This window comes from Xyrauchen texanus, chromosome 26 (genome assembly GCF_025860055.1).
Source record: "Xyrauchen texanus isolate HMW12.3.18 chromosome 26, RBS_HiC_50CHRs, whole genome shotgun sequence".
In the NCBI taxonomy this organism is placed as follows: Eukaryota; Metazoa; Chordata; class Actinopteri; order Cypriniformes; family Catostomidae; genus Xyrauchen; species Xyrauchen texanus.
In genome coordinates this window covers 23564827-23588869 of record NC_068301.1, presented here as the reverse complement: position 1 = coordinate 23588869, position 24043 = coordinate 23564827, and the positions used below count along the sequence as shown (strand labels likewise).

At 36.7% G+C, this 24043-nt stretch overlaps 4 protein-coding genes across 4 annotated transcripts; 2 read left to right on the top strand and 2 right to left on the bottom strand.

Moving 5' to 3' along the window:
• The first annotated feature begins 663 nt into the window (after nucleotides 1-663).
• ntaq1 (N-terminal glutamine amidase 1) lies at nucleotides 664-2023 on the top strand. Its single transcript, XM_052092801.1, has 6 exons — nucleotides 664-861; nucleotides 1062-1161; nucleotides 1248-1298; nucleotides 1415-1563; nucleotides 1674-1798; nucleotides 1884-2023. Exons 1-6 carry the CDS (start codon nucleotides 782-784, stop codon nucleotides 1985-1987), a joined length of 609 nt encoding a protein of 202 aa, XP_051948761.1. The 5' UTR covers nucleotides 664-781; the 3' UTR covers nucleotides 1988-2023.
• Nucleotides 2024-2322: 299 nt separating this feature from the next.
• On the bottom strand, nucleotides 2323-5797 carry LOC127619806 (proteasome subunit alpha type-2-like). Its single transcript, XM_052092800.1, has 8 exons — nucleotides 5731-5797; nucleotides 5251-5327; nucleotides 4899-5031; nucleotides 3659-3781; nucleotides 3492-3573; nucleotides 3287-3360; nucleotides 2568-2625; nucleotides 2323-2471 (listed from the first exon to the last, which is right to left on the bottom strand). The coding sequence occupies exons 1-8, from the start codon at nucleotides 5769-5771 to the stop codon at nucleotides 2355-2357; spliced, it is 705 nt and encodes a 234-aa protein (XP_051948760.1). The 5' UTR covers nucleotides 5772-5797; the 3' UTR covers nucleotides 2323-2354.
• A 1032-nt stretch (nucleotides 5798-6829) lies between these two features.
• LOC127620052 (zinc finger protein 706-like) lies at nucleotides 6830-12521 on the top strand. Its single transcript, XM_052093135.1, has 4 exons — nucleotides 6830-6883; nucleotides 7408-7553; nucleotides 11331-11461; nucleotides 11664-12521. The coding sequence occupies exons 2-3, from the start codon at nucleotides 7419-7421 to the stop codon at nucleotides 11424-11426; spliced, it is 231 nt and encodes a 76-aa protein (XP_051949095.1). The 5' UTR covers nucleotides 6830-6883; nucleotides 7408-7418; the 3' UTR covers nucleotides 11427-11461; nucleotides 11664-12521.
• A 386-nt stretch (nucleotides 12522-12907) lies between these two features.
• LOC127620379 (bone morphogenetic protein 8A-like) lies at nucleotides 12908-23205 on the bottom strand. The gene is made up of 7 exons (XM_052093600.1): nucleotides 21826-23205; nucleotides 18099-18291; nucleotides 17667-17815; nucleotides 14634-14825; nucleotides 14469-14548; nucleotides 14036-14146; nucleotides 12908-13861 (listed from the first exon to the last, which is right to left on the bottom strand). The coding sequence occupies exons 1-7, from the start codon at nucleotides 22316-22318 to the stop codon at nucleotides 13712-13714; spliced, it is 1368 nt and encodes a 455-aa protein (XP_051949560.1). The 5' UTR covers nucleotides 22319-23205; the 3' UTR covers nucleotides 12908-13711.
• Between the last annotated feature and the right edge of the window lie 838 nt (nucleotides 23206-24043).

The following is a 24043-nucleotide window of genomic DNA, read 5'->3' as shown; positions in this document are numbered from 1 at the left end:
TACAAATCATCTGATTTATTAAAGTCATTTTCCATCTGCTGGATCTCGCTGCACCATCAACAAACCTTGAAATGAATGTAGAAATGGCGATTTAAACAACTTTACAGCTCAAATAATACAGGAGTTTTAACAAATGAAAGTAAGTGCTTTTATAAAATTATAAGCTTAACATTTCTGCCTTTAAACTCTCCAAAGTGGCCCCATTCGCTTCCATTGTAAGTGTCTCACTGTTTTGTGATAATCAATATTTTGACACAAATTCTGTCGATTGCGCTTAACTTGGAATATTCCTTTAATTTATTAGGCTTTAGTCTACAAGTATGAAATAAACACGTTCACGTCTGTTAAATACAACATACCGAATTGGGCCAATGTTTATTAGGATTATTTTTTCATTTGCATTCAATTTTGAAATGATAAATTACAATTAAACTAAATATGTATTTAGTATAGCCTATATTTATTTGAAAGGGGAAGTTATTCGGACATACAATTAAACAAAATATGTTTTTTACATATTTTTTTTTTTTTTTACATTTCAACAGATTATATGTTTAAGTCAACAGAATCGTTCAACACATTTGGGTTGAATGTTCGGTAATCACTTCATTGACACATCGGAACGACAAATTAGCCAAAGTTCCTTACGGACAAAATAAACGGTAACACATTTATTTCTTAAAACGAAAGGTTGTATGGCGACTTAACATCTTTTAAGCATAATAACATTATAGGTTCAGTCTTTTCTTAAGTCATGGTTTGAACATATGGGGTGGGAAGAATGAATGAAGAAAGTACTTCGTCTGAATATACAATTATCACCCCGTCTAGAAATGAATGTGTATACACCAGCTGCTACTGGTAAGTGTGAGGACATATAACAACAATATTTGGGCTACATTTAATATATATATATATATATATATTATACCTGCATAAATGCATATACAAATAAGAGTTCACTCCGTTCTAGATATCTCTTCCAACAAATAGCTTTTGCATTTACATAGCTTTGAAAATAATCACCAAGTCATTATTTCTACACGATAATTTTTTTCTAGTGAGGAGAATGTGTGGAAAATGTGTGAATTTGCCAAGGATCAAGGGACGTGCCCTTTGGGTGAGGTGTATGCAGTCTTTATTTCTAATGATAGAAAAATGGTGAGTGTGAATTACAGGCTAATATACAGTATCTATGCATTCTCTATATGCTGTTTTTATATATGTGCGTCTTCCAATTAATGCAGATACCCATTTGGAAACAAAAATCTAGTAGAGGTGATAAACCAGTCATATGGGTGAGTATACTATCTGGAACTTTTTTTTCAGTATACCTACCAAAAAAAAAAAAAAAAAATGATAGCAATAAGATTTTAACACAAATCTAACAAGGTTTTTTAATGCTTGTCTTTAGGATTACCATGTTATACTTCTGCACACAAGTAAAGAAGGGCAGAGCTTTATATATGATCTAGACACCATCCTTCCCTTCCCTTGTTCACTTGACATGTATTTAACAGAGGCACTGCAGTCTGATGAGTATTTGAAACCTGCTTATTGGAGGCAAGTTAATACGCATCTTATCTGCATTCGATTAAAATGTCTACCATGAATATGGATGGTACCAGTATGCATGGATGATACCAAGTAACAGGTTATCTGTTGTGTTTTAGAAAACTTCGCATCATACCAGCAGACGTCTACTTAAAGAAGTTTGCTTCGGATCGCTTGCATATGAAGGATTGTGATGGGAATTGGCGTATGCCACCTCCAACATATCCTTGCATAGAAACATCAGGTATCTTTATATGATCCACATGCATGTACATATCACAATTGTATTTCTTCATTCTGTTACACTGTTTAATGTGCCATTTTCACAGAATCTAAAACGAATCTGGATGACTTCATCTGCATGGATGCACAAGTGGGATATGGAGAAGTTTATGACCTTTCAGACTTTGTTCAACACTTTGGAGTGAAGTAAATGGGGTTTTGATGATGCACCTAAGCCAACAGCACCTTGTACATCATAAAATAACTGTATCTCAGGATGAAGATCCCTTTAGTGTGGATAGGACTGTAAGTAGGCAGGTACAGAAGTAAATGTTGGTCTCAAAACAATCCCTGACAAACTCCAAAACCAGTCTGTTTTAACTCAGTTGCTCAAGTCTATGCTTTACAGACCTACTCTTAATTACAGTGTGGTAGAAATGAGCAGAGGACAGTCATACTGAAATAAACAAGATTTTTTTTTATTGTTAAAATTAATTCTTTTACAAAAAAATTCGGCATTTAAACAAACAATAAAACCGAATTGGCAAACTATGTAAGCAGTTGTGGTGCTATGATTTTTATGAAATCGCTGCCAGGTAATCCTTCACTTCAGCAGGCGAGAGTCTGCGAAATCCTGCTTCATTACAGATGCCCACCTCTATGTTGTCCTCAGTCATCTGACCTTCGAAACTCTCCTGTACAATCACAATAAACAAACAACACAGCTCTTCATTATGTTGTTTTGAGCAACCTGGTTAACCTTCCATTCAGTCAATAGTGATGAAACTCACCTTTAAAGTTAAGATGGCAGTGTGTATAGCATCTTCAAGTTCCAGATCTTTATTATATCTGTAATGGAAACAAGTACAAAGCGATATTGTAAAACCTTTGCAAAATCACTTAAGGAAAAAACGTTTTACACAGTCATCATAAAACATCTTATCCTCTAAACTACTTTAAAGGAGTTTTATGGGTTCAATACAAATTAAACTCAAGCAACAGCATTTGTGGCATTATGTTGATTACCACAAAAATTATTTCGACTCGTCCCTTTTCTTTTAAAAAAGCAAACATTTAGGTTACATTTGAGGCACTTGCAATGGAGGTGAATGGGGCAGAAATGTGAAGCTTATCATTTTGTTAAAAACACTTGCATACTTTTGAAAACTTGTGTATTATTTGAGGTTAAAGTTGTTTACATTGTCATTTTTACAGCATTACATCATTCATCATGGCAACATTTAAGCGATTGTATCACACTAAAATCATGTTAACACACATAACATTTGTATGTCTTGTAGCAAATCTTTTTAAATAGTATTTTAACGTTTACTGATTACTTCCACTTCACTGTAACACAGATTTTTGCTTATTTTAACAAATCCAAATACATTTATGTGTTATCAACATAACGCCACAAAAGCTGTCTACTGAGCCTAACTTGTATTGAATCTGCAATATTACTTTAATTCAACCTGTATCTGATCATGTTGACTTCACAATTTGATACCTTTTCTCAAGGAATGTTTTTCCATTGACATAGTTCTTTCCCATTGCTGTAGCTTTCCAGGCAAAATAAGCTCCCTTTGGGATACAGCGATTAAGAGATGAGTTTATGAAATACATTGGTTGCATGTTTACAGTGAGATAAAAACAATAGTCTAACATGTTATAATAAACAATAATGAAACTGTTTTGATTATTTCTTTTTGTACCGATGGGTCTGACTGAAATAAGTATGGTCTGTCTTCATCCCAACCAGCAATCAGAAGAGACACTCCAAAGGGCCGCACACCTCTACAAAACATGACATTTAAATTACTACAAGAGCTTGAATTCAAGTCCAGAATAGTATACGAATTTGGCTAAGAAGTAAACAAACCCTGACTGCGTGTATTCTTGCATAACAGAAGCCACTCTCTGTACCAGCTGGCCTGTGGGGATTGGCTCTTGGTATACCAGGTAATACTGCTGTGCCAGCTTCCTTGCTCTTCTGACCAACACCCTGTCAAGAGAGCATTCACATATACATTCCTTACAGGCCATGCACATGATGGCAGTTGAAATCAGCTATAGACCATTTTAAGAATGTAAACAAAGGAATTAGTCCAGAAATATTTCAGGGTCCTTTCAATAAAGTTTATTTTTCAGATATGACAGTCCACTCAGCAGCCATTTTTGGAATGTTCTTGGGCAGATTTGGCAGCTATTTTACTATGTAAATAAGCGGCATGAAAGTGCAGCTCCAATCTACTTGAATGGGGAAAGACCAAAATCTCCAAAATGGTTGGTCAAGATTATGAGAAGAGAACATACTTTAAATAAGCAGTAAAATCTGTTAACACTGTGCTGGTTCACTCGAGTGGTCCGGCATCCCTCAGCACTTGAGGGGAATAGCAGCCCGGTATCCATGCCTGTCGGCTGTGATGCATACTCAAACTCGTGCCGGGGTTCCAGGGTGTGGGTCCGACGATGCATATAACTTACACTGGACACTCCCTGCTCCATTCCTGGACCTGTAAAGATGCCAGCAGGAAGAGACCGGTCTCCCGAGGAGAGGCGTGCGCAGTGTTTAAAAGCAGCAGTGATGAGGCCCTTCATTGGGATTACGCGAGCCTCATTACGTAAGGCAGGATGACGATGATCCACGGGAAGGGCGTGTCGTTCCGTCACAACTGGTAAAATAAATTGTGTTTCTTTACCTCAGATTACACTACAAAACGCAGTTATGCCATATTGTATAGCTAATGGGTATGTGTGTTCTTGAGTTGATTGACAAGCGATTTCTGTATCTAAAAGGTGATTGCTAGTTTGCCTGTAAAGCGGGTTGACCATTGGCTAACAATGGGTGTTCCAATTTCTCCCATTCATTTTCATAAAAGTGGCCCATCTCTGCTAAATAGTCTGTTTTGATAATCAGGAAATGTTCATGGAACAATGACATCACCAATGAACAGTCATTGAAATGGTCTACACCTGCTTCAATTAAGAAAGGCTCATCTTAAATGTGATGTTTTTTTTTGTTGTTGTCATCTTTAGACTTCATAGACCTTTACGTAGTTTGATAATTTAGCCTACAGATCTCATAAATGTTTCTATGTATTATAAATAGTACTTAATACCTGTAGTCAGGACCCATTCCACTGTACACCATGCCTATGTGTTTGGTTATTGGTTCAATTTTGTGTACGCTCTGTTCATCATACAGTATGGACTTCTGTTTCTTCTCAGTCGCCAACACTACTCCATTTGATGCTGCAAAAATGACGAAAGGATATAACTTTGACATATGATTTCGCAAATGTAGTGGAGAAAGCATACCAAGAGAGAAACGTTATTTATCCATGTATTTGTCCCAGGCACGTAGATAGTGGGGATTCTAGGGGCCCAACAACAAAATCTAAACTGTATTTTTAACAGGAAAGGGGCCCAGAGTACCTTGCTAAAGCCCTAATTTGTACTAAATAAATGCACCTTTGATTCCTACAGACGGGGCACCGGCTGCGACAGCGGCCAAGGCATATTCAATCTGCACCAGTTTGCCAGAGGGGCTGTGTTGATAAAAAATACAAAGAGAGAAATTAGCATACTTGATTAATGGAAAATGGCACATCTAACACAGACACGCAGTTTTGTTTGATGTAGGCCTACTGATAATGTGTTTTGACACTAATTCAGATTAACTAAAATGTACAAAATTAATATGTTCATTTTGAACTCAATATATATTTATATTTATTTATTTCCCAAAATTCTCATGCAGATTTGCCATTAGGCTGATACGAGGTTTCGTATTAACTATCGCCGTGACAGTGCATCTCCAATGCGACTCAAAATGACGTAGAATTAATAGGCATTGTATGGAAAACACAACTATTTTCATTGAAGGAATGCTAAAAGAGATACACACTGTAACCCTTCGGTCACATATCGATCAATAAATGGCAAAATTACCTAAATGTTGTGAGGGAAAAACTGTATCCTCGATCTGCCATTTTTGTCTGCTGCTCCGGAAAAACGCTAAAACAACTTCCGCGAGATTTTGTGAATAAACTAGTCAAAATAAAAGTCATTTAGTGCACCTTGGACAATCAAAAATAAACAAATAATAATATTTTTTTTTCTTTTAGTTTATTCCTTATGCTTTCAGTTTGTGTGAATGTCATTTTATATTGATTAAAGCAATATAAATTAAATAAGCAAACTACTTATTAGATACATTTACTTGATACTTTTAAATAGACCCAATAATTTAGAGGGTTCGAATTAAATTTTCTAGGTTCAACACGACAGCATTTGTGGCATAATGTTGACTCGTATGTATTTATCTATGTTATATATATATATATATATATATGGATCAGTGCTCGTATGTCATTTTCTTAAAGAATTCTTTTTTTTTTTTTTTTTTGGAGGGTTTAAAGGCAGAAATGGCAATCTTATAATTTTATAAAAGCACTTACATTAATTCTTCGGTTAAAACTTGTGTATGATTTGAGCTGTAAAGTAATTTTTCACAGTCGTTTAAAGGGTATAGTTTTTATGGTGTTACATAATCATGGCAACAAAGGTGTACAATTGGATAAGAGAAAGTGAGTTATTTTATCTAACTAAATTTATATTAACACGCATATTGGTTGCGCTTGTGAATATACTTTTGAAACAGTGAGTATTTACATTTTTACGGATTGGTCCCATTGACTTCCATTGTAAGTGCCTCAATGTTAACCAGATTTCTACTTTTCTTTTTTTAAAGAAAAGGAGGGACGATAAATTATTTTTGTGGTAATCAACATTATGCTGTTAATTTAGCTCAACTTGTATTGAACCTCGAATAGTCCTTTAAATTTCTATTTTCAACATACACATTTGAAATCGCAGACATTTTTTATTGTCAGACTCAGGCAAAACTGTACAAGGAAGCGTAAGGAATCGTTTTGCAGTCCTACGTAGTATGAAGTCATTTTAAATTCATTATGAATTCATAACAATATTCAGTCTGACAGTTAATTAATTGTGGTAAAGCTTTATTATGTAAATGTTTCTGGCGGAAGTTGTAGAATTGCGTCAGTAAGAGCTCCACTTCCTACCGTGACTTAACGCCGAGGTATTGTCTCTAAATATCGATAATCTGACATGTTTTACGGTACCATTGTTTTCTTCTGTCGATTTTAAAGACATTTAAGTGTCCGTAGTGACATTATTTTAAGTTGGTTATCCAGCACAATGTAATTACTGTGTTTAGAGAGAGTTTTGAGGAAGGCGTTGTGTCGCCGGATGAGCTACAAGCTCATGTGATCGTCGCGCCCTCAATATTTTAATTTTGGATAATTAAAATACTTTTATCTTATTTATATATTTATAATATCTGACATTTATACGTAATACGTTAAATAGACACGGTTATCATCGTGGTTACAGGTGTCTGACTGCAATATGATGGATTGTTTTGATTGTTCATTTTCTAATGAACTTCATTCGTAAGATTATCCTATATTATTTTCTAGTTCAAAGAATTATACAATTTTTTTTTTGTCTTGTAAGTACAATTCAAATATATATATATATGACTGCCTGTCAGAAAATAAATTTATTGTGAGTACTAAATATGTCATGCATGTTGTTGTTTAGAGAAGGCCGCCATGGCTCGTGGGCAGCAGAAGATTCAATCTCAACAGAAGAACGCAAAGAAAGCTGCTGAGAAGAAGAAATCTCAAGGGGCAGATCACAAGACTACAGCCAAAGCAGCACTGGTCTACACATGTCCTGTCTGCAGGGTGAGACCGTCATGTCGTCTCTCTAGTTCTTTCTTAATATATGAGGTGGATATACATGTATACAGTTGAAGTCAGAAGTTTACATACACTTAGGTCGAAGTCATTAAAACAAATTTTAACCATTCTACAGATTTCATATTGGCAAACTACAATTCCAGTGGGTCAGAATTTACATGCACTGTGTTAACTACCTTTTAAGCAGCTTGGAGAATTCCAGAAAATTATGTCAAGCCATTAGGCAATCAGCCAATTCGCTTCTGATAGTCAAATTGTAGTCAATTGGAGGTGTACCTGTGAATCTATTTTAAGGCCTACCTTCAAACTCCGTGCCTCTTTGCTTGACACCATGGGAAAATCAAAAGAAATAGCCAAGACCTCAGAAAAAAAATTGTTGACCTCCACAAGTCTGGTTCATCCTTGGGAGCAATTTCCAATTGCCTGAAGGTACCAGGTTCATCTGTACAAACAATAGTACGCGAGTATAAACGCCATGGGACCACGCAGCCATCATACCACTCAGGAAAGAGATGCATTCTGTCTTGAAAAAAAGAATGTAATTTGGTGAGAAAAGTGTAAATCAATCCCAAAACAACTGCAAAGGACCTTGTGAAGATGCTGGAGGAAACAGGTAGACAAGTATCTATATCCACAGTAAAACGAGTCCTATATTGACATGACATGAAAGGCTGCTCAGCAAGGAAGAAGCCACTGCTCCAAAACTGACACAAAAAAGCCAGACTACAGTTTACAAGTGCACACTGGGAGAAAGATCTTACTTTTGGGAGAAATGTCCTCTGGTCTGACAAAAATGGAACCATTTGGCCATAATGACCATCATTATGTTTGGAGGAAAAAGGGTGGGGCTTGCAAGCCAAAGAACATCATCCCAACCTTGAAGCATGGGGGGGTGGCAGCATCATGTTGTAGGGTTGCTTTGGCTGCAGGAGGGACTGGTGCACTTCACAAAATAGATGGCATCATGAGGAAGGCAAATTATGTGGATGTATTGAAGCAACATCTCTAGACATCAGCCAGGAAGTTAAAGCTTGGTCGCAAATCGGTCTTCCAAATGGACAGTGACCCCAAGCATACCTGCAAAGTTGTGGCAAAATTACTTGGGAACAACAATGTCAAGGTATTGGAGTAGTCCTGACCTCAATCTGAATTTGTGGGCAGAACTGAAAAAGCGTGTGCGATCAAGGAGGCCTACAAACCTGACTCAGTTACACCAGTTCTGTCTGGAGGAATGGGGCAAAATTCCAACAAGTTATTCTGAGAAGCTTGTGGAAGGCTACCCAAAACGTTTGACCCAAGTAAAACCATTTAAACCAATGCTACCAAATACTAACAAAGTGTATGTAAACTTCTGATCCACTGGGTATGTGGTGAAAGAAATAAAAGCTGAAAGAAATAATTCTCTCTACTATTATTCTGGCATTTCACATTCTTAAAATAAAGTAGTGATCCTAACTGACATAAGACAGGGAATGTTTTCTGTGATTAATTGTCAGGAATTGTGAAAATCTGAGTTTAAGTGTGTGTGTGTGTGTGTGTGTGGATATACATACATACACACATTTGATTTAATCGCGATGCCCCCGGACCATAATAAGGAAGATTCCTGAGAAATGGAAGCTTGTAGTACCTGTTTACTCCAGAGGGCAGTATGTACAACGCACAGTTTATACAGTGAACAAGAGGTTGGCTGGAGAATCGGGGCAGCGGGGGCGGTATTGCACTCGCTGTATCGCACCGTTATCACAAAAAGAGAGCTGAGCCGGAAGGCAAAGCTGTCGATCTACCGGTCAGTTTTTGTTCCTACCCTCACCTATGGTCATGACTGAAAGAACTAGGTCACGAGTACAAGCGGCTGAAATGGGCTTCCTCAGAAGGGTGGCGGGCTTCTCCCTTAGAGATAGGGTGAGGAGCACAGTCATCCGTGAGGAGCTCGAAGTAGAGCCGCTGCTCCTTTGCGTCGAAAGGAGTCAGTTGAGGTGGTTTGGGCATCTGGTAAGGATGCCCCCTGGCCGCCTCCCTAGGGAGGTGTTTCAGGCACGTCCAGCTGGTAGGAGGCCTCGGGGAAGACACAGGATTAGGTGGAGAGATTACATCTCCACACTGGCCTGGGAACGCCTCGGGGTCCTCCAGTCAGAGCTGGTTAATGTGGCTCGGGATAGAGAAGTTTGGGGCCCCCTGCTGGAGCAGCTGCCCCCGCGACCCGACTTCGGATAAGCGGTTGAAGATGGATATATAATTTTTTAATATTTAAAGATAACTGTATAATTATTGAATAATTATATATTGAATTATTATTATATGAAGGGCTTTCTCAGCAAATATTTGTGATTAATGCGATTAATTATTCAGGACACCATGTAATTAATTCGATTAAGAAATGTTAATCGATTGACAGCCCTAATAAAATATATATATATATATATATATATATATATATATATATATATATATATATATTAGGGCTTTCAATCGATTACAATTTTTAATCGAATTAATTACATGGTGTCCTGATTAATTAATCGCATTAATCACAAATATTTGCTGAGAAAGCCCCTCATATAATAATAATTCAATATATAAAGATTATACATATTTATATCAATATATAATTATACATAGTTATCTTTAAATATTTAAACATTTTATATATATATGATTGACTTATGTTCAATAATATGGTAGTAAACAATACATTGTATTCTAAAACTGCTTTTTGTATTGTCTTCTCAATGATTAACTCTTCTGCCACAAGAATGTAATACATTTTAATTATCGGAATATTTATATATATCAAATTAAAAAATATTTATTTATATATTCAAGAGAGTTTAGGATGAACTCAAGCACACCAGCACTCATTTTTTTTATTTTTAAATGTGCATATTGCCTCCATCTTTTCCAAGTGTGCAGTGTGTCTCTCATTGTCATGTGCTGTAACTCTCCATATTTATTATCGGAATACATGTATTGTTTACTACCATATTATTGAACATAAGTCAATCATATATATATATATATATATATATATAAAATGTTTAAATATTTAAAGATAACTATGTATAATTATCTGGCGCAATATCATTTGATTTGCGCCATTTCCTCTCCACTGCTCTGAGTTAAGATCAGGGGTGGGCAACTATTTTGGTAAAGGGGCCACATCAGTCTTTATGTGGTGCATACAGGGCTACATTGTATTCCTTTTGAGATACAATGTTCTGCATTGAATTTTCTGAAGTGTATCTGTGACTAATGGGACTATTCTGCAATTGCCTAAAGTATTGTATTGCTCTACAGAGATAAATACTTCTCTCGGTTGCTTTTGCTCGCATCAATGATTACCCCTCTGCGTGTCGATGCGAGATCTACTTTTATATTTAATTTAATCACTGAGAAGGTTTACCTGCAATCTTGGTAGCACCAAACATCACAAGCACCCTTTAGAATGGACACAGAGCAGAATATTGCACTAGAGATCACCAAGTTTGTCTGTCTAGTCAATATGGATTACAAGCAACTGATATTTAACAAAAACTTGCACCGTGTACTGAAGTAATAATTTTTGTGAGGGAAGGTACTGGTTTTGGATAATAATTAATGGGTTCATCACTTTCAGTAATTTTGTTTCTACAAGCAAAAGCACTAATGCATCTACTTGACATTATTAAAGAGTATCTACTTCATTTGATTTGGAAAAAAGTTGCATCTTTGTTCTGTAAAGAATTGATTAATTGATCATTTATTTTTCAAATTCACCTACAGACACAGATGCCAGACCCCAAGACTTTTAAACAGCATTTTGAAAGCAAACACCCAAAGTCTTCAATGCCTCCTGAGCTGGCGGATGTGCAAGTTTAAATGACACAAGATATGAACATGGACCTAAAACAGGGGTGAGTCTAAAAGAACCATCAGTGTCCATAAAAGATGTACTTGTACATCGGAATCAAGCCCACAACTTACTGAATACAATACAACAAATTATGTGTAACTGTCAGTGTGGCTGTCATTTCATTATAATGGTCCACATTTCAGAGCCCAGTTAGAAACGACATTATTAGACCTGGCCAACTGACTCAACTCTCTGTATTACAGAATCATAGACCATGGACCAGGTGTGGACAGGATGACAAGAGAGTTTAGGATGAACTCAAGCACACCAGCACTCATTTTTTTATTTGTAATATTTTTATATGTGCATATTGCCTCCATCTTTTCTAAGTGTGCAGTGTCTCTCTCATTGTCATGTGCTGTAACTCTCCATATTTATTCACCACTAATGTCACAACATCTTTTCCCCCTTGTCCATGGTGTTTTTATGCCTGTAAAGTTTAATTTTCAGATTATTATTCGGTGCTGTCCACCATATTTTCTAAAAGATATCAGAAAATGCCTGTAAATGCCCTGGTCTTTTAATTGTGAAACAATTGAGAGACGCACCTCTTTGTGTATTATTAATAATAGTGACCAGGATTTGGGATTGAATTGCATTGATTGACATGCTTAAAATGAACACATGCGGTTAGAAATGTACCTGTTGAAGTAGACAGAATTATATGATGTTGAGTCAGTGCCCATGCTATTGTTACTTTTTCTAAAGATTTCAATAAATGTATATGCATATAATTAATGTCTGCCATGATTACTCGCAAGAACATCTACAGGAATGTTACATTTGGATACTATTTTTTTTTTTTTTCTGCTAGAAATTTTAGGTTCTGTGATTCTAGATAGGATTACTTGATATAAACAGCATGATAATTGTAAAATCATGAACTGAAATATGTCTGCATATGTTACAATCACTAAATTCACTATGTGAAAAAGCCTTTTAGCACTGAATTTATTTCAGTCAAGCTTTTGAGAAATTTAGTCAACATATGCTTAATTTTCATAAGCTCACTGAAACTGCAATTTTCTCAATAAATGCATTTTGACTATGTATGCAGGCCTGTCATAGTCTGAATTTATTGTCCATGGTTTGTTTTAGATAGTGTGCATGGTGCATTGGCACTAGTAGAAATTGCAAGTTATTTAATAATGTGAACGAGCTTAAGTTAAGTGTAATGTGTTGATGTACTCAGTCCATTGAATTTAATCTTGTGTTTTAGACCAGGGGTTTTTAGTCTGGGGGGTGCTAGGGTGTCCGCTACAAAAACAGAGAAAAAAAGTTGACATTATTTGACATTGCTATTCAGAAATTTAGATTAATTACGATTATTTTATTATATTGACAACCATAGTAAGTAAAAATAGAAATAAAATTAAGTTGGCATATTTCATATATTGGAAAAAAAAAAACATTTGTAAGAAATGATGGTTGTTATTCACTAGTTCCTGTAAAGCTGCTTTAAAACAATATTTAGTGTTTTATTGTATACTCTTACAAATGTATTTATATAGCGCTTTTCACAATAAAAATAAATATTCATATAATTATTTTTTTACATTGAATTGAATTGAAAATGTTTCTCTTCGGGTTTAAACATCTAACATCATAAGCATAGCATTACTCAAGCATGAGAACAATACAATGTCAACTTAAGTAAATATTTTACAGATAATATTTTAATAATTTATTTTGGCTTTAGTACAATGACAATATTAAGGCACTATTTAATTTGGCAAACAAGAAGTCTTTATAATATGTTTACTACTTTTCTTACACAGGGGGTCCCTTGAAAGGGATCCTGTTTTCATTCATCCATCCATCTTCAACCGCTTATCCGAAGTCGGGTCGCGGGGGCAGCTGCTCCAGCAAGGGGCCCCAAACTTCCCTATCCCGAGCCACATTAACCAGCTCTGACCCCGAGGCGTTCCCAGGCCAGTGTGGAGATGTAATCTCTCCACCTAATCCTGGGTCTTCCCCGAAGCCTCCTCCCTGTTTTAATATTACTTTAAAAAACTTTGAGAACTGATACATTTTATAAGACAATGTGAGAAAAAATGTACAAAATAATACAAATAATTTCCCTTTTTTCATAATAAAATAAGTCTTATATATAATAAAAGTATGCTTATCATCATGACACTTAAATTATGTCAATCAATTGGGACAAGAGCACTCAATTTTATCTTAAAAATACATTGTATATTACAAATATTGCTTCAGTGATTTGAAATGGGATGAACAAGAGAAAAGGTTATAAGCAGCCACAGTTCTTCACCACCATATTTCGATGTTTCTTGAGAATAACGTTGTTGTTGTCATCATAGAAGAGCACAGAAACAGAACTGAGTTTGGTTGGAGCACAGCAGGCCTTGGGCACTTCGTCTGGTCTTAGAAGATGAACCTGCCAATGACAAGCAGTCAGTACAGCCGTATGTTCAACCATATAAATTGCACAAGTACAAAAATAAGATTTAAATGATTTGTATTTCAAGGGGTCTAAGCTGAGTTGAAACCATTTCATGTGCATAAATATACACCATGAGATACAGAAATGTTAAAAGAACAGATTTCGCACCAGTAGCTGTATCATGGCATGGTTTGTGGCATTCATACAGGAGCCCAGAGGATAGTCACATTCCCCATCACAATAATATGCAGAGTAACCTGGAGGAGCCAAAACCCAGTCCTGAAAATAATTGAAATAATATTATTTACATAAACAATAAAAGCCTATATTTTCTGCACACATGTGAGCTCAATTGGTAGAACATGGTGCCAGCAACAACAAGGTCATGGGGTTTTATTCCCAGGGAACACACTTACTGATAGAATGTATACCCTGAATGTACAGTACTGTAAGTCACTTTGGTTGAAAGCATCTGCCAAATAAATGTAATGTAATGCCCTAAGAAGTTTAATTGGCATCCTTAGGAAATAATAACATTTGTTGGTCAAATGCAGCATCCTGAAATTTCATACTGATCTTCAAAAGTCTGTATGTTTCTCACCTTCCAGCCAAGATCACTGAAACTAACATAGAGTTCATGTTTCTTACAGGCCTGGCGTCCACTGCTGGCATGATTTTGATCTAGGAGGAGTGAGATCACAGATTAAAGACAAATAATTGATATGCTCCTTTAAACGCAATATCTAAATGGCTAATTGTGGCTCACCAAATATGCCGGGTCTGTTTGGGTGTGGCAGGTCGTACTTGTGTTTTTTCTTGCGTGGATTGTTGTGTCTCACATCGCGAGGTGGGCGGCAGGGGACATGACTAGCCCTGAAAAATGTCACCATGAAGGGCTGCTTAGAGCGCGGACCTCGCCGACCCACCAAACCCACCCACCCGGCAGACAGCGACCGGTCTGTGAAAATAAATAAATAATAACTAATGTATATATATATATATATATATATATATATATATATATATATATATATATATTATTTTACTCATGGGGCACCTCCATTGCAGCTCATCACAATTTTGTAATTATATGTGCAATGTAAGCAGCTTTTTGAAGATTCTGTACGCAATTGTTTTTTTGGAATACTACTGTCTGACAGATATCTCTGTCTCTGTGACAGCCGAGACAGGGGTTCATGCTAGTCAATTAGAAAACTAGCCAGAAATGCTCTCTGCCTTCATTTTGCATGCTCAGGTTTGCTGACACGCCTTTGGAGGGTGGAGGCGGTGCCAAATATCAATTCACAATAAAATAACTTTCATTTTGTCACCCAATCAGACTTATATATGGGTTTAAATAACTTTTACTTTACATGAAGTTAAAGGAATAGTTCACCCAAAAACCAAAATGATCTGAAAATGTACTCACCCTCATGCAATCTTAGATGTGTATGACTTTCTTTCTTCTGCTGAACACCTCCGAAGAGTTTTAGAAGAATTTCTCAGCTCTGTAGTTCCATAGAATGCAAGGGAATGGTGATAAGAACTTTGAAGCTCCAAAAAGGAAATAAAGTCAGCAAAAACACAATCCATCAGACTCCAGGGGTTTAATGAATGCTTCTGAAGCGATCCAGTTGGTTTTTGGTGAGAAAAAGACCAATATATATAAAACACATTTTTCATTATACATGCTACCATTGCAGTCACTAGGCATAATCATGATTTCTAACTTGATTACTTTTCGTAGTGCTTGATGCATGCACAGAGCGCTAGATGGCACTAGGAAGTGTAATCAAGATGGAAATCATGATCGCCAAGGAGACTGCTGTCAAGATGTACAGTGAAAAGAATTCAATTTTGGTCTATTTTTACCTAAAATCAACTGGGTCACTTCAGAAGACATGGATTAAACCACTGGAGTCTGATGTTTCTGCTGACTTTATCTCTGTTTTGGAGCTGTAAAGGGCTGATCACCATTCACTTGCATTGTGAGGACCTACAGAGCTGAAATAGTCTTCTAAAAATCTTTGTTTGTGTTCTGCAGGAAAAAAAAAAGGTCTTACACATCTGGGATGGCATGAGGGTGAGTAAATGATTAAAGAATTGACATTGACAGGCAATCTTTGCCTCTGAAGAGATAAATGTCTTGCAAGGCAAGGAAGTACATACAATTGGTTGACATAAACTCACAATACACATCGACCCTTAACACACAAACCTCAACAATGGTGGCAATCAACAAACCTCATTAAGTTAAGATCATGGTACATGCATGTTGGGAACTTGCAAACCATCAACATTGTTCAATATAAAATTGTTCATTAAGACAACTCTGTTATGCTAGTTGGGTCAACATTTGGGGGAGTATTGTTGGTCTGACACATGTTTTTATGTAGATGCAAAGTAATAAACATTTCAGAAGCTGGATCAAATTTTATTTCATTTTTACAGTGTTGTTATTGCTGTGGAACCATACAAAATTATCATGGGATCTCCTTATCGATAGCAGGAAGCTTTCGAAATCATTCTGTCATTTCAATTTCTTTCATGCCAGTAGTGGCTAATATCATGTTACCACAATTTGACTGTGGTAATAATAACTGTAGTAACAAAAGTAATATGAGACATACTACTATGCTGCCCTACAAAGCAAAAAGGCAGTAACTACGCAGAGTGCAGAGCTGAGAAAAATTACTTTAAAGTTATCCCGTCATCCAGCCTAAGTAGTTGTAGGTAGATTATTGGACATGTGGCTGTTTTGTTACTTTATATTAGATTATTCTTTGTACATATCAATCCTCATAATTAATTAGATATTTTACCCCTATTTTGCAGTTACTGTATTCTTGCTTTGTATTACTTACCAAAAACGTGGCACCCATACCAACTCATACAGAGGGACAACATTTTCATAGGTTAATATAATTAAGGGGAATCCAAATAAAATATATTATTTTATATTCAGAAGAAGAAACCGTGCAATAAATAAATGCTTAGGAACAGGAACCAATGTGTTTGAGCCTGAGAGCTAAGGGGGGCGTAAATACCTGCCGGCTCGCTCTGCAGAAGTTTGTTTTTGTTGAAAGCATGGATACAGTAAAGAGAAAGATGTCAGTTTTGCTCACAACTCGCTAACTTCTCTAAACAGCGGACATAGTCTTCAAACAGCGGCCGCGAAGAGAGTGTGTTTTAAGTTGAACAGACACCTGTCACATTAAAGAATAACTGTTACACCGATAGCTGTGTTTATGGACAGTTATATTCTCCTGCTGGACAACAACGCCGTGAATGATTAGCCTATGAAAAAAGAATACGCCATTCATGTAGGCTAATAAGAGCGAAGAAGATCACGCTGGCTGCTTGGAAGTTATGGGATAGCCTGATGCCTTTAGAAGTTTTACCTCCTTACCTGTGTGTTCATCATGGAAACAGTAACTTCACTGCACAACAACACGGTTATTTTTTGTTAGGTAAAACATAACAAGAATACAGTAATGGATGTTACTGTACTCCTGCTTTGTTTCACTAGGGCTTTTTGCATTTACTGTACAAACGACTACCATTTTTCTCGAAAACGACACACATTTGAGATAAGATGTTTTGTCACATAACAAAGGATGCCTTGAATGTCATGAAAATGATAATAACTCATTTTTGACCAAAAATGCAGTTACTGCCTTTTTGTTTTGTAAGGCAGTATGTTACCATCAAGAGAGGCAAAATTAAATCTATTGTTAAATCTCTCCCAGAGCTAACATTATGAATTTATTCTGCATGCTTTAAGTAAGGAATAACTCACCCTCCTCAGTTTCCACATAAAGGCGGATGCCCAGGTTGCTTCGAGGATGGAGAAGCCAGCGATTGCTTGCAGAAGTCACATCGAATGCCAGCCAGCCCTCTTGACCTGCAGGCACTGACTGCATGTCCAACAGTACCAACTCTGGCTCCCTGTCAAACCAAACCCAAGATCTTGAGATTTGGAAAGACCGTAGTTTAATTTATCTGTTCAATTCAACTCAACTCTGTATGGCAACCAATGATGATGACAAGGATACTAATGGATGCAAAATTAACCATTATGGGGAAATACAAGTAGTTTTGGATAAGGTATTTATTATAAAAGTGTAGTGCATCTTAAGCACTAAAATGAAATGAAATGTCCTATAGAGGGAACAGTTAGATGAAAAAGATGCAGTACTAAATCTCTGAGAGTTATATATGAGTATTTGACCTCTGTCTTTTCTCCTTCTGGATTTCATACACAGAGATATGGAGAGTGCGGTTTGCCCGCCAGCCCATGGGAAGAGTTTTATAGATACGAAATTCAGCGGCGGTGACCGTCTCTCCTTGAGGCAGTGGGGTCAGATCGAAGCGGAACTCTTTCCAGTAAGGCCGAGGCTGGAGCAAATCCTTCTCCTGCTCCACTGCGGTCAGAGACAGAGAGGAAATTAGACAGAAAACCAAAGCAGAACAACATCAGCAACTATGATATAGGGCAGCGGTTCTTGACTATTTCAGGACCCAGATTTTACATTAGACTAGCGACCCAACACAGTATTAAATTTGTTTATCAAACAAAATGTAATTTTGAGTGATTCATGCTCTTAGTTGCCAATAACTCATAGCACAAAACCATGTTCATCCTTGTAAGTGAACCTGCATTTTCTTTGTAGTCTGGGTCAAAATGTTCTTTTACCTTGCATATGGTTTTTGAAGATCTTAGGATCTGCTTTCTACCAAGTGACAGATTGATTTGCACCAAAATACTGTAGAGTTTGATTTAATGTACATCCTTTGACATCCCAAAGATATGAGGAATGTTTTATCATCCCTTTTAAAAGTTGATAAGCCTATATTTATTTATTTGTTTGTTTTTTGTTGTTGCAATCCAAGCTATGCATGATTAGTGTAAAAGGTATGGAAGCCAGATCCTGCCTTTGAATAAAAACAAAAAATACAATAAAAAAGGAAAATAACACAAATGTGACTTAATTTCTCGTAATTATGAGAAAGTGGTAATTGTGAGTTTATATCTCATAATGTGAGATATAAACATGCAATTACAAGCTTTAAAGTCACAAGTGCAAGAAATAAAGTCACAATTATGAGATATAAAGTCAGAATTATTGTTGGGAATGAGGCTCCATAGGAAAAGCCGTAAGGAGAAAAGTGGGATTGAGTTTGATAAGTGAATGTACAGAGGCTGGAGTCAGTTAACTAAGATGCTGGATAGGTTGATTGGCAGGAGAAGATGGAGAAAGAAAAAGGGAAAGATGAACATTTGTTCTTGTGGAGCGCTGCAGATTGGACTAACGCCCACGGCTGTGGCTCTGCAGTTGTATAATTAGAGGCACTGTTGAGCTGGCTGCAGCTCAGCGCACAACCACTAATTATAGTCCAGTGCTGTATTTTTAGAGGAGTACCCAACAGTATTTTCATCTTCTTCATCTCAACTTTTTTCTGTCTTTCAGTGGGGCCCGTAATTCTACACAGCTGTGCGGCCACTACAACGTCACATGGCCTGCGTGCGCTAGACTGGCATTTGTAAATCCACAAGAATCAGTAACAATTAGGCTTTAGATTCAAATGTATTAGACAATTGGCAAGATTAAAGTGAAATGCTTTTCTGTGTGGTTGCTAGGGAACTGCTAGGGCACTTTGGGTAATCACTAGCTGTTTTGAGGAAGATAATTTTAACCTGAAGCTCACCAAGCAACAAGCTACTCATAACTTAAATAAGTTAAACAATGTCTAAGCTGCTCTTTTAAAACACTACAAGTTACAAACAACAAGTAGCTTGCTACATTGAATCTATGTAAGGACAGCAATCTTTTAAGCTATATTAGCTATAACTGATTAGGTGAGATTATTTAATTCTGCTATGAAAAGTTATGATTAAATAGTTAAATAATTATCTTATAATTATACTTATATAGTTTAGGCCATGTAAGTTTAGTTGTGTATATATATTGCTTTTGTCCCACATAAATACTGTTGTGTTCAGAATAAATAAAATGAGAAAACACACTATTTTATATAACATGGTATTAAACAGCAATTATCTCCATATTTCACATAAAAGATGAGATAAGAGAGAGGATTTTACACATTTTTGTACTTGTTGGGAAAAGTAGCTTGTCATGTAAAAAAGATACACTAAATGTGAAATAACTGAGCTGCTCTCATGCTACTAAAAAATGTAGTTAGTAAAAGTTTTTAGCATCGGTAGGTGGTTGCTTACTGGCCCAAGTAGCAATGATATTCTATCACTTCTGTAGCAAAAAAAATTGTGGAGCAAAAAGTGTAATGCTTAGGGTAGAGGCTTAGAACACAGTAGAGCTGATGAGCAATTATCAAAGTGATGTTTGTCTTAGCCAGCATCACTAATTAAGTTTGATAAGAGTCGATACTGAACAAATGTACCGGGGCAGGAAAGACATGGAGAGAGAAGCAGTAGTGGTAAATGGGATCTTTAACTAGTTTGTTTCGTGACAGATAAGTATCGTCTGTGTTTGGGCTGAGACAGGAAGTGATGTTGGAGTGATAGTGAGCTGTCTTAGTTTCTCAGTAACTGTCTCACTGACTTTCTTTTTCTCCCTCATTAACATTGTGGCAAATATCATAGACACAGTATAGTAGTATCTGACTTCCAGTGTTGCATTTTTATGACATGAAACAGTTCTGCACACTTTTCTGAAAGAGCATAGTTATCAGTGTTGGATAAGTTACTCAAAAAAGTTATCCAAAACAAATTACTTAGCTAAAATTAGATTACTTCTTTGAAAAAGTAATCACATTACTTTCTTAAACACATTTCCACTTAACAAATTGAAAATTGTGTCTACATTTCTCCCGAACAATGACTTGTTCAGCTATCACAGAAATTAAAACAGGCAAGCAAATGTACATAATTCATGTTTTAAATGTATACAAAATAAATAATAGATTTGGGAACACGTGTAACTCTAGTAATATATTTAAAGTAACTAAATTGAAAGGCTGTAACTGTAGTCTGGTTACAAGAATTTAAAATGTAACGTTACACTACTTTTCAGACAAAAATTTATTTGATTACAGTAACTAATTACTTTGTAATCTGACCAAACCCAACACTGGTTGATATATGCTATCAAGTATCAATTACAGACACTTAAGCCACACTTAAAAATGTAGATAGGACAATCACACTTTTTGAGCAAAAGCTACACAGTAAAATCGAATTAGTTTACCTTAAACTTAAAAAAGCATGTAAACCGATTGCCTTAAAAATCTAAGTAAAAGTACTTATTTAAGTAAAGTGAAGTAAAGTGAACTTGGAATAGTCCACTTTACTTGAGCCAAAAAAGCATATTTACTTGATTTTTTTAATGAAATTGGTTTCCTCACTTTTTTTAAGTAAAGTCAACTTATTACATTTTACAGTGTAGGTGAATTTGTGACTAGATGTTTAAAAGTATTTGCACAAATGGCTAAGAAATATGACTAAGTTCAGGCATGAAACTCTGAATGACAAGCTGATAGGGTATTTGAACTTGTAATCTGTTGGCCAATCAGCTCGCTCACATGTGAAATGTCAAGCCAATCTGCTCACATGGTGTAAGATGATAGGTCCTTTGATGTGTAATTGGGTAGGAAAGGCAATCAATTTCACATTGTGTACTCTCTCTTTGGCTAACATTGACATTTTCTCAGCTTTCAAGTAAGCTGGTTTCACTGCTGTGTCCTCACAAGCTCCTCTTGTCTAGATCTGCTATGGGGATTGTATTTATGGCTAATTGTGGAGCAGCAGCAGCAGCGTGTTTACATGCTTAACTCAGTAAGTATGTGTTTTTCTAGCAGCAGCAAGTCTCCATACTTGCTCTGCAGCAGCGTAGCAGATCTAGTTCGCCAAGACCAATCCTGTAATATATCACTTTTTATACCCCACATTAACTTACCAAGTACTTTTTGTTACTTACCCAAGTTGACGAAGCTCATGACAGTATCTGCCTCACTGACCACTGTGCCAAGGGGTGGAGTGTGTGTGCTTAATGTGGGCAGTGCGGCATGGCTGACTCCTTCTGGATTGAAGCCCAAGTCTGGTCCATCTTCACCCTCAGATGATACGGCATGGTACAGATCCAGCATAAAGAGTGGGGCAGAGGAAGGAGGCCGCAGGGGTGGATGTGGCCTTGGTCGCCCCGGCAGCCCTAAAATGGATAAAATCTCCTTCTGCATCTCCTTCTTTTCCCGACCGCTCAGTCTGCGGAAGCTGGAATGAACCACTCCTTCCACCTGACCCCAAACGCACAGCAGCATGCACAGAGGGAGGAAGACCGCTAGAGGGAAGAGTCGTTGCCGGCCTCGGATTTGGTCCTTCCTCCCTCTGCTGTGGTGTGAGGGTACAAACTCAGCCACAACCTCTTGTTTGTCCATTGGTGTGGCACTGCGGTTGGAAGAGCTCTGTTCCATTGGTTCTGCTTTAGACTACTGTGTTCCTTCTGTAGTTTTCTGCTCTACCAAAGCTTCGTTCTTGTCCTTCAAGATTCTCTGAGTGTTTAAAAGATGTCGTTCCTCTCTGGAATGGGCTGGACTACTATTTGGAAGTTTGAGCAACACTCAAATCTCTAAGCAACTCAGATTCCATTGCAGTAGTCATTATTTTGGAGAGCGCAATGTTTACTACTACGAGACACTAAGTTTATTTCCTCTTGATGGCCATTCCTCATGCTGTCACTGTATTTACAGAACACGGTCTCATAATCCATAGCTTGTTTAGGGTGTTAGATGACAAACAACATCCTAGAAACTTGGAGAGAAAACAAACATGTCTCCTAATAGCTCCACTCCTTTCAAGGGTGATCTTGGGAGTTGGAAAGACTGTAAGTAAAGAGTAGTTACTGAGCAAGCAATGTCAGAATGTGAAATTAAATCTTTGGGTACAGTAAATAAAAACAGAGGGCCTCATAACCACCAGCCTTCAAAGGTTTTCAGTCTTCAAAGGTTCCTGGATCAAACACAACACATGCTTTGGCTCTTGTTGCTATAAGGTATGACCTGTTACTCCAACGTATGATATAAGATCCTGTTTAAATAGTTAAAAAAATGCGGTACAGTAATCCACCAATATTTGTCTTCAAAAGCAGGTTTAATCCAATGGGTGGAAATATCCAAGACTCCTGAAAAACCTTTAGCAAAACTATACTTTAAAGGACTGAGTAAGAAATTTTTTGTTCACAAGAATCGCTTCACCATTTCCATTTCTAGTTTTGGAAGTTCAAAATCCCAGTGAGCTGTGGTATTCTTAGCCTGTGTGCTGCTTGCAATGAAGGCATAATCTGAACATTGGTGACCTCCTCTGCCAAAATACACGGTACAGAGAGGGAGTATTCCAAATGACTGAATCTTTCCTCCTCCCTCACTTCCCAGAGACCTTCTCACCTCAGTCTACAACTACCCTATCAACCATCTCATCTTCTACACATACCTCACAAATTGCTGACAATTATCATGTGGTTTGGCACGAAGATGTTCTCAGATGTCATCCAGACTTTGCACAGAATAGCATTTAGTTGTTAGGGCAACAATAATATGATTATATTCTGTGGTTTAAACAGTAGCCTATGAGTGTCAGATCACTGCTGTTTCACTCACTCTATAAATAGATCACAATTTGGCATGAAATGATTGCTTAAAACCTAGAACACAGTGATAAGATGTAAATTATTATGCACACATGCGTACTCTGTACTAATTTGCAAATGATTTAGATCTAAATCCTGGAGTAATTTTGTGATTATGCAAATGGATGGTTGACATGAATGTCCAGCAGTGACCGCAGTTTCCTGCAATGTGACATTACTTCATCTAATACTATTTTAAATAACACTTCTTATTCTACAATTATCCCATATGCAGTTTTTTTACCTCATGTGAATTGACAGACTACATGGAATATTTGTACTTAAAAAAAAAAAATGTAACTGCAAAAAAACGGAAGGGTGACAATGGTGAATAGCATTGGGCTTTCAATAATGCAATAGGGCTGTCAATTAATATTTTCTTTTTATATTACATTAGTTACATTACATATGGTCATTAATCTTACAGTTCATACAAAATCTATGTTTAGATTTACACTTACTTAGTTTAATCATTTTAAACCATGACTTGCACTATAAGTAAGATTGGCATTAT